This window comes from Melospiza georgiana, chromosome 1 (assembly GCF_028018845.1).
Source record: "Melospiza georgiana isolate bMelGeo1 chromosome 1, bMelGeo1.pri, whole genome shotgun sequence".
In the NCBI taxonomy this organism is placed as follows: domain Eukaryota; kingdom Metazoa; phylum Chordata; class Aves; order Passeriformes; family Passerellidae; genus Melospiza; species Melospiza georgiana.
This window is the reverse complement of record NC_080430.1, coordinates 47,277,346-47,291,186: the sequence shown is the minus strand read 5'-3', so window position 1 is coordinate 47,291,186 and position 13,841 is coordinate 47,277,346. Positions and strand designations below refer to the sequence as shown.

Below are 13,841 nucleotides of genomic sequence, written 5' to 3'. Positions count from 1 at the left end.
ATGCACTCAACACCAGGCCAGGCAGAAAATACACAGCCTGATTTTCATTTACACAAAAGGCAGTTTACAAAGCTCAGGAAGCCTTGCAAGGATTAAAGCAGATGTCTGCACCCACTTAGAGCTTTCTTTCCGCACCAGAGTTGTGTAACTGAATAGCTGCTCAGGACTTGCTGCTGCTGAACCGGGTAATCGTGCCACACCTAACACCTTACTCAGGGCAAAACTATGCAGATTCCATGTTTGCATAAAGAAGCATACATTTTCTTTTGTGGCAATCATTTTCATACATTTGCAGCCCTTCACTTCAGTCTCAGAAAACCATGCTGACGGTCTCAGAATTTTGTCCCCTTTTGCCTCCATTGACCATGTTTATCTGAACTGTCATTAATACAGAAGTCACCAAATTACAAAGCCACACCCCACCATTTTCAAGTGTAGCGTTGAATTAAGTTGAAACTGGCTATATACTAAAAAAATCATTTCATATAATTAGAAGAATTCATATATCCAAGCATCTTTTTCTGTAGGAATCAGAGTAAAAATCAGGAGCATAAGGACTTATTTTCCTCCTTAATCTTCATGATTTTGGATTTTGAATTCAAGTGGGCACAATGAAAGAAATGCAATCACACACTGGAAAGGATGAATACAGTCTCTGCAAAAGGATCAGATTGTCTCAGCTGAACTCCCTAGTGAAATGGGAATAATTCTCTTTTAATGGAAATGCTGAAGTCCAAAGCACATGTCTGCCATAGCCCTGGCATCTCTGAGGAGTAAAGACATATGACTGGTCTTGAGTTTGAACTCCTTCTTCTTCCAAGCTGTATTTGGAGAGCTTTTTTAGAAACTGGAGAGTTAAACCCCGGAAAAAAAAATTAATACAATTCCATTAGTGCTAAAATTACAGGGACTTTAAGACACAGATAGGGCAACTCCAAAGAGTAGAACAGGGATAGGACAGTAACCTGACAGTGTTTATTAGGGACCTTACAACGGGAGAAGTGTAAGAAAAACTTGAAGGTGCAGTGGTGATCTTTCTTTTTGCAAGGTGGGTGTGAAATCTTTGCCTTCTTTGGCTTTCCTTTCCTTTGTGCACAAGGGCTGCAGCTGTTCTTCTCTGAACTTTAGCAAGGGCAAGTGTCAAATTCTGTGGCCGAGACAGGGCAACTCCAGTTGTGGCCACAGGGAATGGGAAGCTGGAGAGCAGTGCTGTGGAATGGGACCTGTGAGTCCTGGCTGACAGCAAGCTGAACGTGAGTCAGCAGTGCCCTGGCAGCCAGGAGGGCCAACCCTGGCCTGGGGGCATCAGGGACAGCATCTCCAGCCAGGCAAGGGACTCACTCGAGTTCTGGGTGCAGTTTTTGGCACCGTAATATTAAAAAGACATGAAGCTGTTAGAGAGCATCCAAAGCAGAGCAATGAAGATGGTGAAAGGCCTTGAGGGGAAGCCATGTGGGAAGTGGCTGAGGTCATTGGTCTGTTCATCCTGGAGAAGACTGAGGGGAGACCTCACTGCAGTCTGCAGCTTCCTTCTGAGGGAAAGAGGAGTGACAGACTCTCATAACCATGGACAGGACTTGAGGAAACATCATGAAGTTGAGTCAGGTGAGATTTAGATTGGATATCAGGAAAAGGCTGTTCCCCCAGAGGGGAATTGGGTACTGGAACAGGCTCCTCAGGGAAGTGGTCACAGCACCAAGCTTTGTCTGATTTCAAGAAGTGTTTGGACAATGCTCTCAGGCACATGGGGTGATTCTCAGGGTGTCCTGTGCAGGGCCAGAAGTTGGACTTGGTGATCCTGATGGGGCCCTTCCAACACAGCACTTTCTATCATTCTATGATTCTAATTCAGGTAGTAGTGACAATGAAGAGCAAGGACCAAAACCAGGCTCTTCACAAGACCTTTGGGACTTACTTGTGGAAATCCTGAGTAGGAAGAAACCTCAAGTCAGTTCAAAAGAAGACAGCAGCAAAAATCCATCACAGAAGAGACAGACCCACTCTTGAATGAGGGCATGAGACTGGATGGGATGCCAAGAAAGCAACATTTATTGTCTCCTAGGGTAGAGAAGGTACATACAAGGATGCCTTCTCAATCTCTTGAATTACATGAGAAATTTACCCATGGCTGACTGGTTTTTACCTGTCCTTGGGAGTATGATGTTTCAGGGTGTCTGACCTACCATAAGCAGCAGTTCAGCGGATGCAGGTTCCAGAGCCAAGGTTCACTTCAGTACTTAGATTTTTTTTTCTACCTATAGAACTCCTTTAAAAGCATATGAAACACTGAAAAGCACAGAATCTTTGTTGGAGTTAGGCCTCTGTTGCACTTGCACATTTAAGGTTATTTTCTAATATGACTTTTCTTTCCTTCTTCATCCTCTGACTTTTCATTTTCTTCCTCATTTATTACCTACTCCTCTTCATTCTCATTCTGCTCACACATCCCCTATTCTCAATGCTACTAATCAATTATTGTCACAGCTCTCTTCCTTCCTTGTTATCCCCTCATTTTAGACCACCCACTGTACTTACAAAGTACATCTGTGGCAGACCTAGTAGTGAAACCTGTGTGCCTCTTTAAGACCTGGGCTAGTTTTCCACTGCAAACTCAGTGTTACTTCTTCCTTCTTTTCTTCTGCTCTCCCACCTCAAAAGAAAGGCCCAAGCAAATATTATAGGTTTGTCCCTGCTCTTCTCCTTTCAGAATTCTTTCTCTTTTCTTGTTTGTTTTTTTTTCTTGTTTTTCAGATAGTGGCAAAGTTTGAAGGTGTTGCCCATGTAGTTTATTGATGAAGACTGATATTCTCCAAGTTACACTGAGCCTTTGTGATAAACAGCATGGCATCTCACGGTGAAAGTAGCATTGCATTTTCTTCAGTATATTAGGAGCTGGGTGGTCTCCAGCTCAAAGCTGGGTCAGGGGATACTTGGGATGAATGTTTTTCATAAATACTCACTGAGGGATTAGCCAGTATATAATGATAATAATAGGTAGGGCAGGAAGGGGTCTTCAGAGATCATCTCCTTGACTCAAGCCAAGATCAGTTTATAATTAAACCACCTCTGGAAGATGTTTATCTTTTTTGTTTTTGAAGGACCCCAACAATGGCAACTCCACAGGTCCTTTAAAGATTCTGCTGCTTAACTATTCTTTCTTTAGAAATTGGCCCTAATATCTAACCTGACCCAGACTGAAATTTTAGCCCTTTATTCCTTATCCAGTGCTTCTGCCACTTCTTGTAGCAACCTTTTGCCTATTTGAAAACTGATATTACATTCCCTCTGATTGCTCTTCTCCAGGCTACTTTTTACATCTTTCTTGTGTAGAATTCAAGGGTGTTTTCTGCTGTGCATATATGCTTGGTGGAGGGGGAAATCTGCTTTGCAACTACCATGGCTGATGTAAAATAAGGATGACAGCAAGGGATAAAGGAGATTAGGAAAAGTCCCTGTCTTTCAGTGGGTCTGCACTACTGAAGTGCAGTGTTCACTATCAGACATTCCTTTAGCTGAGATCTCCCCAGTACGAACTAAAGTTAATAGATGACTGCAAAGTAAGACTGTCATAACCCATTTTGTATTCTTTCTTCTGCATTTTTTCTAACAATGCTGGCAATAAGGCTTATAATGACAGCTGAAATGTGGAGGTTCCATGCTGCCTGTAAAATGGAGTTCCACATATGTTGTGCTAACACAAAATTACTTTAAACCTGGTTCAGGCAGTTTGTGAGTTGTTAGTGGGCATTGAAGCTTTTTCTGTTTGAAAGGCAGATAGAATTTTTCCAAGTACCACTCCACAGATCAGAAAGTCTTCTCTGAAGAGAAAATACCTTGTAAAACTTTATAATCTTTTTCTGACAGTTATTCTGCATTCTGCTCTTTGACATCCTTTTCTCCTTCCATTAAGTGGCAATTTTAAAAGTATGTGAAGTATCTCTTCAGCAAAATCCAGGATTACTAGTGGGCCATAGTTTCCTTGCAGTGCAATCCTGGGACTCATTCTGAAACCACAGCTCTACTCACTCAAATTCTCTGTGACTTTATGACATGACAGCTGCATGAGAGAAATGGCTAAAGACAGGTCTGTCTTGTGAAATATGCCTTCCATGCCCAGCAGTGCAGCATTTTTAGTATTCTATAGATGCTTTTTATATATACATGCATGCAAACACAAACACTTGTATGTGCACATTTGAAAGTGCATTGTTTAGTGAATTCTCCTCATTTTGCTGTGGGGCTATCAGGAGAAAATGAATGCCATCCTATATTCAGGCTTCAGTCCATCATCAACATATACCTTGATATATATCATGAACGGAATCTCTCAGGAAGAGAAATCCTCTGAACTCCCACGTGTCATGCCACGGGGAGCTATGCTACAAGATCCCTTACTGGGAAACAAGTTGTAGCCCAGGGAGGAACTGGAGTGGTTGCACCTGCCTTGTGAAACAGTAAGTCAGCTGCTGCTGTCTGAGCATCATGAGTTATTCTGAGTTATTCAAACTAAAAAGAAATTGAGATTTTGAAGCAAACAGTGTATTTTAGGAGTTTTTCCCCTCCACTCACATAATCTCTTCAGTGCTGACAGCTATATGCTTCTTGAGAAATGGATGAGGCTAGAGATTTTTCTTGCCTATAGATACTTCTTTTGAATTGTTTTTGGTAACATCAAAAGTTCTAATGGTAGGGATGGAATGGGCAGAGCAGTCCATGCCTTGTGTAAATGTAAATGGAGCTTATGGGGAGAGAGGGAGTGCCACCAAGGGTCTGTGGTTACTTGTGAGCAATGGTCCCAGGCATTCTCACAGGCCAGTCTGTGGTGCTCCAGGCAGCACTCACAGGGAAGTGAAACTACCTACATTGCCACACAGCACTCATGGAGAGAGTGAAGGCAAACACAAATTGAAGAGGAGCTTGTAAAGAGCACCTCTGTATGAAACACGTAATTTGTATCTGCAGAGCTGGAATGATCACCTGGAGCAATACAAATCTGTGGCAGAGGTATTTACAATTTGTACCTGAAACACAGGCCTGATTCTACTTACTTTGCATGCATCTCCAAGTGCTTCCTTATGTAGACTTTCTCAACATTTACAAGTCAGGTGTGATTCAAGATCTGCATAGATCAGTTGTTTAATTTAAATTACCAGCAACTCTGACAAAGCAGCATTAGTCAGCAAGAAATGACAATGGCCCGGCCAATCTGTTTTCTTTTCAATCAATGAAACAGCCCCAGACTTGGCCTTCTAGCCTAGATGAAAAAGTATATTGAAACATAAATGAATGTGTTATTTCACCTGCTGCTCTTTGTAATTGTGACGATGCAGCAGCAGAGAGGATGCATTGGACAGTAGAGGGCACTGTGACCTCAAAAATAAGCTTCAGACTGGGCTGTAATTGAGCCCTTTTGTGAACACAGCTGATCAGGCACAGACAAATGTCTTATTCCAACAGAAAAAAAAAAAAGCTCTGTTTGTTTCTTAGTAGATCTAGAGACTAGAGAAATAATGTCAAAAACAAGGAGGGGCTGGACTTAGACATACTGTAAGGGCATGATCACTATAAATTTCCACAGGAACAAATTGAAAAAAAGGGGATGAATTCCATCAAGATGCTTGACACTGTGGCACATCTTAATGTTTTGTGAACACAGACTTTAAAGCCTGAGTTGGGTGCTACTCTTAACGAAGTTTAAGAATGTATAATGAAGTATTTAGGATCATGCTCTGAGACAGATTGTCAAAAAGTTGAAAAGGTGAGGAAGGAGATGAGAAGATGCAACTACTATTTTTAGTCACCAACAGGGACTCCAAGTACCATTTTCCAAATTTTTCAGTGTAAAATTTGTATCACATTTTTAGTCTTGTATGGGTATAGATTAAAGAGTTTGTAGCCTCAGTATCCTTTTCCCCCCCCTCCTCTTTATAAGATATCTAGCAAAAAGACCACATTTACCAAGAAAGGATGCCCTGCAGTGCTCAAAGTGACTGTGTTAGTCACCTCAGTTTCTCATAAAGAATTCAGCTTTTCTCAGTCATATACAGGAAGCAAACAGCATTCCCAAGCCACGACTTTGTTTGTCATTTAAGGAGTGTTAGATGTGTAGGATTATCTTGCCTTCAGTCTTGTCTGCCATGTTGCTCAGTTTGCCAGAGGTACTTTCTATCACTGTCCTAACGTGCCTCTTCTCGACCTGCAGTAACCAGGGCAGCAAAGCACATTCTGGAATCCTGACCGAAATGAAAATCAGGTCAAGCAAAGAGTGAAACAGAAATAAACTTGCTAACATCTGAACAGACGAGCTTAGACCCTGCTGCTGTTCCTGATACAGCTGTTTGTATTTCACACTGGTCCACAAGCTTCTCTTGCCAAAACAGATTTGCCAGTAAATCTCCAGCGATGCAAATATACTGACTTCAGTATGGCAACATATTTCAAGAGCCCCACTTTCTCTCACATCTGGCTGCTCTGCCAGTTGTTCACTGAAAAGCTATTCTGTGAGCACTTCCAGATCATTGCTTTCCTCCTGTTGCTAAGTCCACTGCTGACCTTCCTGTATTTCCACCCTAAGTGGTGTCTATACTCTCAATCTCCCACAGCGAGCATCTGCCATGAGATACAGGAGTAGCTCAGCCCATGTTCATATGGTCCTGTTCTGCTGTTACCACTTAGCTTCTGCTTGTCGCTGCAAGCTGTTTCCTCCGTGTTCTCTGATGCATCTTTTGGCAGCTGCTACTTAGAGACACAGCAGATAAACACCGACTCCATGAAAAATTAAGTAAAACCACCGTGGCTAGTAAATCAGGTTAGGGGAAGCCGGATCCATCACTTCTGCTTGTAAATATTGAGTTCTGTGGTCCTCGGATAACTTACTCTGTAATTTGCTCCTCCAAATAGAAGCATAATGAGATGCAGTTGCTGTGGCTGTGAATCATGGCATCTATGCCAAATTAGCATGACTACTCACAGTGGCCAAATGCCACGCAATGAGAATGTGGCATGTACAGCAAGAGATCTTCATTTTGAAATCTGTAAGGAGATTATGTCATGCAGAGGAGTTAAAAGTCCTCAGAACTGTGAAGAATTACAGAAACATTCCAGGCCTCAGCTGGGAGGAGATGATCACACTCCATGACTTAGGAAGGGGCATTGCCAAATCTTCCCAGTCAGCTGCTCAATAGGGCAAATGAACGCCTCTGCTGCTTTCATCTGTGCAGCAAGGAAAGAAGGGTAACTGGAAATATGTTAGAATTACCTAAAAGGCCCTCAGAATTTATTTCCTGAGGTCATAGTATTTAGTGGCCCTGGTTTTATTTAACTTTTTTTTTTTTTCAGAGCTGCAGGGAAGCACTTAAGGTAGCATGAATACATGGTACTGGAAACTGAAAGCAAAGAAATAAGGAAAACTCTGGTGGAGACTAATTAGGTTTTCTGAGTCACTAATGTTCTTCAGTGGTATTCTGGCAGCAGGAAGTTTGAGGCTTATAATCAACATTATAAAAACAAAGGAAGTAATTTCCATGTCAAAGATAGAAGGGCTTTAGGATCTCTAATTCAAAATACGTGATTTTTTGTTTCTTTTGTTGTTGTTGCCAGGGTAGGCAAGCTAGGTAAATTGTTCTTACTTGTTTCTAGTAGAAGCAAGGTTTTGGTTGTATGAGCAGTTAGCCATACAGACACAGATAATCCACTTCTACATGGTGTTTTATATATGTAAAGTTAAAGGTAGTGCAACTGCAACATGAAAAGTGAGAGAAGATACATATGAGCAAACATGTGCAAGCAGATTGGATTACTAACCTAGCAGGAGCATACTTTTTCCTCCTCAGAATACAGGTAAAGTATGTTTAAAGGGGTTAGCTCATGGGGGCATATTTGTATCCTGCAGAAGGTGAACTGGTCCCACAAAGCTGTTAAATAGGACAAGGTACACACTATAATTGTTTGCCACTGCATTCTGCTGTTTTTGTTTTTCCCTAGCAAATTCCTCCATGTACAAACTCCAATGGCAATCCCACGTCTTCACTTCTACCTTACAAGACTCCTTTGTCTTCTGCACTTATATTCAGCCTGGTCTTCACAAGAAGAGGTCCCAAATATTAATGTTTTCCTTAAGATCCTCCTGTAAGTAAGAATTTTTCTGCTCTGTGACTGAAGCTCAAGTAGTATAAATAATGAGTTAAGTCAGATATGGCCATATGGCGTGGAGCTCAAAACACTCTAACATCCTGGTTAGTTACCTGAGGCTCTGAGCTCCACATTGCTGCAGCTCTCTTGCTGTCAGCACTCAAAATGGCTCATTTAATGCTAGGTTGAATACATCTAACCATGCAGCAGTCACACAGTGGTTTTCTGAAGAGACGTACTTTCTAGAACATGCCTTCATTGCATGCTAACCTTGGATTAAATGAACCAAGGAGAGGGAGCCTGAAGTTCCCTAACTTGCTACAATGCAGCCCTGCTATTATTAAGTTGCTGCTGAACGTGTGAAAGTGTGGGGGATCAACAGAAACCTCACAGAAGCAAAGCCCTGTGGTAGGTGGGACGGCAGCCTTGTCACAAAATCCACAGAATTCACGGCAGCTCCACTGGAACAAAGCAGAGCAGTACAAGAAACACCATTACAGACTGAAAAGGGGAGTCTCTACAGGCACCCTTATTCAGATCTCCTTGAAGGTGGCTGGAGAGAGAAAGAGTTGGTATTGGTAACAAACTAGAAAGCAAAAGTCTCACTAGAGGCAAGAGAAAAAGAGAGAATTGGTGTAATGAAACAATACAGAAGATGAGGGTGAGTGGGGGGAGGAATGCCAGCTCTGGACTGTTTGGTAATGAGGTGTGCCCGTCCAGCCTCCCAAGGAACAAATGCTGTTAGAGAACGTACAGGAACTGCCAGGGCCAATGGGCTTCACTAGCAGTGAGTTCCTGAGGACTGAGAATTATTTCTGCTGACAGTGTGTCACAACCGCTATCCAGCTGAGATTGCTGATATCTGTCACAGTGATTTGGAAATATCCAGTGATCACAGAAAATGTGTGAGCAAAGAGATCGAGAACACCTACCAGAAACAGAAATCTCATGTTCCAGAATGTGCCTTGTCCTGGGACACCACAAAACTGTGGAACAAACTCTTACAGATTTTGCTTTCCCTGGACAAAAGAAGTCAGGACAATCTGATTAAGATGATGTCTCTCCTATGTACATGTATAGGTCTGTCAGCACCTTTGAGAGTTGAGAAAAATTTCATTTATTTTCAGAGATATATTTCTTTCCTTCCCTTCATTTTTTGTTATAAACAGAAAGATTTATTGGAATCACTCCTTTCGCTGTAGTGTGCAGGATTAGTAATGAGCTACACTGTCTGAAACGTGATGCTGGATATTAAACATAGCACTTCTCATAAAAATATGCAATTCCTGTGATGATATAAACCCAAGTTTTGTTTCTTACTACTCGTATCTTATAGATTGAAACAAATGTCATTTTATTTTTAGAGGTGTACTGCTCTACTGCAGCTTTTCTGAAGTAGTGTTGGAGGTTTTCTATAGCAATTCATGCTTTCTGAATATGGGCACCTTTAGATTTAGGAATGTGATGTTCTGTTTTTTGCACACTTACAGTAACTTTTAAAACCTTTAGAATTGTTTAGTAGCATGTGCCTTTGTAGCCAGGTTCTGTGGGTGGCACCTGTTGAAATAAATTGCCTGAAGAGTTTTATTAAGAGAAAACAGCCTGAAGGTAATTGATCTGCTGCAGGCTGGAGCAGGCCTAGTTAATCTCAATGGCTGAGCCATCCCACAGCAATTTTATGAACCTTAATAATATCAACCCTTCAAGTTTCTAAGTGTTCCATGACTCTATTGATTTTGGCAAAAATTGAAATATAGGTTACAGGAGTTAAAAATCAGCAGAACATATCATATTGCTCTTTTTCTATGCTGGTTATGTACAAAACTCTATCTGGAGCCTGTACCCTTCAATCACTCAGACAGCAACAACAGACTCCTCTGGTTACTGAATTTATAACAAGGCTACTCAATTAAAATCAAATACAAAGAAGAGCAGATTATGGGACTTTTTCTCCTGAAAAGCAGGTGAGGAAAATAGTATGTAATCCTCAAACACTTGAAAGGTGTTCCTTTTATGCCTTCATTTATATTTAGTGTGTAATAAGCACAGATAAATGTTTCTTGCAATATGAAACTGCCACACATAATTCACGTTGGAAGAAGAGCCTGGGTACTCAGGAGACCAGCTGTCTTATATGAAAAATTGTATTTCTTCCTTGCTTGCTTTTTTGAGATCAGTGTAATACATGTCCTTTGCAGTTATCTCCCCAAAACAGCTAGTGGTAGAAGGGTGATTCTCGCCCAGCAAGGATCAAAATATGGAGGACTTGGACACACAGGATTTCTGTCAGTCCCACAGGCTGCTTTGTTTAGTACCAGGTTTATCTTCACAACCTTATTGGGGTGTCAACGGCCTTACTACTACCGCAAAAACAGCAAAAGCCATCCTGTTCTTACACTTCCATTGCCTCAGTAGCTGAATCTGAACCAAAATTACTTTCCTGGGCTTGCAATGTGACAGTTATCTATCTGTTAAATAATTTTTAAAAATACCTAGTATGGTACTTGCCACATTAGACTCAAACCTTGTGTTTCACAGGATAGGATCATAAAAATAATTAGCAAAAGGAGATGGACATAGGTTGTAAACATTTTAGGAGAAACCTATATTTGTCAAAAGAAAAAAGTGCAAAGGATGGAGAAAGTAAAGAGAGTTGAATGGAAAACTCAAACATAGAAAACTTCTCTGAGCAAGAACATAAAATGAAGAGTGCAGAGGGATAAAGAAAGCCTGAAGACAGCAACGAGGAGCACCTGGGAGGCAAGGAATAGGTACAGTCAAGAAAGATAAAAATAAGAAGAGGTCAGGGAGGAAAGAGTGAAATTGATCTGTTTGGAGAGGCTGCACTTACTGAAGAGGTTCTACTCTGCTATATTTAATCAACACTACCAAAATGTGGTATTTAAATTGTGAGAAATTCCTCACATAGCTAATTAATCTATCCCTATTGGATGAGCCGCTGCTTGAGCGCTGTTCGGTGCTGAGCAGGAGAGCACAAGGAGGAGAAACAGCGGCTTTGCTGTAGCTGGGTCTTGTTCCACAGTTGTGCTGTATATTCACAGCTCTTCGAGGAGTAATTAGAGTAGGAGCTTCAGGGATTGCGACTGAGAGCTCCTGAAGGTAAGTGCTCTGGAAAAGTCACGAAGCACCTCATGTCCCAAGGGGCCGTGTAACAGAGTTTATGTGCAACGGGGCCTTTTAACCCCTGAACCCCAAGCAAGGGTTTGGCTGGATCTGCAGGGTGCTCATGAGGGGAAAGGCCGCTTTGCAAAGGCAAACCCTCAATAAAACTCTAGAAGAAGGAAGAGGGGTGTTTTCTGTGCTGCGGAAGCCCCATAGGACGTAGCAAAGACCCACACAAGTTCCCTTCTGGGAATGAAAATTTTGGGCATTTGGGCGGGGGGAGGAGGTGCCGCGCACTTCTGGAGCGGACTCAGTTTAAGCAGACAGTATCACAAAGCTGAACGGAACGGGAAAGGCAAGTGACAGAAACACCGAGAGGTTTCGGAGGACGAGGCCGCAGCAGCGCGGGGGGCAGGCCCGCCCACACGGGGACCGACGGCAGAACCGCGGCCGGCCCTCGGGAAGGAGTGAGCGGGAGCAGCCCCGCTCTCGCCTCCTCTTTCCCCTCCTCCTCCTCCACCTCCCCCTGCTCGCCGGGCTCCGGGGCGGCGCGTCCGTGAGCGGCGGGGCGGAGCGGGGCCCGCGGGAGCCGCTCCCCGCCCCGCCGGCAGCGCCGCCCCCGCCCCCACGTGTCCAGCCGGGCGGAGCGGGCGGCGGCGGCGGCGGAGCGAGGACCGGCCGCCCCCTCGCCCCGTTACTACGAGCCCGCCGGCTGCGGCTCCGCCCCGTGGCCTCCGGGCCCTGCCAGGGGGTGGGGGAAGCTCCTCGCTGAGCACCGCCCCCCTCAGCTCGGCTCCCCTCCCCTCCGGCGCGGCGCCCCGGCCCCGGCGGGGACTATGCGGAGATGGTCGTCCCGAGCCGAGGCAGGAACAAAGAGTCGCCGCCGCTCAAGCCCGGGCAGCAGCAGCAGCAGCAGCAGCAGCAGCAGCAGCAACAGCAGCAGTCGCCGGGCGCCAGCCCCAGCCGCGGTCGCCGGCCGCACTCGCCCGGCAGGCAGGGCTCCGGCGGGGCCCGCGCCATGCGGAAGGGAGGCGGCGGCCGGCGGGGAGCCAGGGGCGACCCCCGGGGACCCTACCGGGAGGGGCCCGCGGCGGACGGGGAGCGGGACGTGCTGGGCCGCGGGCCCCTGAGTCTCCTGCGCCTCTGCGGAGAGCGGCTCCGAGGTGAGGCTGCTGCCCCGAACCCTGCCCCCTCTCCGCTCCCTCTGCCCCCGCGGCGATGGGAGCCGGCCCTTCCGCCCGCGGGAAGTGCGGCGGGGCTGAGCGCCGCTTCCCGTCCCTCTTTCCGGCAAGTGGCTGTTCCCTTGCCCCGTGGCACGGGGCGGCTTTTGCCGGGGCAGGGAGCGCCGGGACGTCTCTCCCGGGAAGCAGCAGCGGTCGGGGTCCGGCGGGAAGGAGGGAGGAGGCGGCGGGCGGTGCCTGGCGCTGCCCGGGCAGCGGCGGCCGGGTCGCGCTCCCGCTCTGCCCGGGCCCCTGCTCCCCCGTCACTGCGCGGGGACGGTAAGGAGAGAGGAAAGCTGACGAAACCCGCACAGCGATCGGCGAGAAACGGGGGCGAGGGAAGGGGAAAGGGCTTTTTACCACTAAAGCATCCTCTGGGGGAGAAGTGGGGAAGCGTGCTGTTTGTGTAAGTAACTCTTGTTAAAAGAGTCTGTCTGGTGGTGCTGACTATCGCAGCTTGCGGTGCTGGCATGACCAGCTTATTTCTGCTGAAAAGCACGGAGGGCTCAGTATTCTTTAAAAGTCTGACTTTCTGCTTGAGCGAATTTGCCAGTAACATAGCTTTGTAGAAATTCCCTTTTGAATAGTTATTCTGTAAAAGTTATTTCAGAAATTAAAAACCTGATGATTTAAATAGTCACCTTCGTAGTCTATCTGTGATGTTTAAAGCTTTTGTGTGTAGTTATGAACTTGCTGTATGAAATTTCAGCATTTTTGAGGTCAAGATTTTTACATAAAACTAATGTTGCAGAGCTCAGATTTCCTTTTGTAGACTCTGTGCTTAAGTGATGCTTAAGGTGCTTGTATTCTTTTGGCAGTATTTATTGTCGACAGAAAGGCCTTCATCACAAAAGCTGATAGCAACATCTGGCTCACGTTCTTTCTGGGTAAGTAGAAGGAATACATCGAAGGGGGGAAATACTGATCTCTTTACCCTTCTCTGTAATTGTAAATTGTGTCAAAATGTAGTTGGAAATACAGATTTGAAAAGGAAGAAAACACAGCTGATGTTGAAAAGGGACAGGAAATAACTTCCTATCTGGCAACTTTTGGAAAGCTGTTACTGTAGCAGTTGATGGAGGAAAAAAGGATTTTTGGGGAAAAAAAATTCCAGGTATTTACATATTTCTTCTATCTAGTCATTAATTTATAGGGGGAAAAAAAAGGCAGCAACTCTTATTAAGTAATGTAAGAACAACAGCTTGTTTCAGTGGAAGAACATACAGTTGTAGAGGGATGTAAATTTGGATGTTATTATCTTTGGTAATATTTTTGAGTAAATAATGGCATGATTAATGACCAAAGTCTCGAAAAAAACATCTGAAGTATTTGCCAAGAGATGCATTCCTAAATTTAACAAATGTTTGG

At 44.5% G+C, this 13,841-nt stretch overlaps 1 protein-coding gene across 1 annotated transcript in view; it reads left to right on the top strand.

Moving 5' to 3' along the window:
• Positions 1 to 11,971: 11,971 nt before the first annotated feature.
• Positions 11,972 to 13,841, top strand: part of DPY19L1 (dpy-19 like C-mannosyltransferase 1) — a 44,537-nt gene continuing 42,667 nt past the window's right edge. The window contains exons 1-2 of the mRNA XM_058022203.1: positions 11,972 to 12,416; positions 13,292 to 13,360. Coding sequence (XP_057878186.1) covers positions 12,098 to 12,416; positions 13,292 to 13,360 — 388 coding nt within the window. The 5' untranslated portion in view covers positions 11,972 to 12,097. The remainder of the gene's footprint in view (positions 12,417 to 13,291; positions 13,361 to 13,841) is intronic.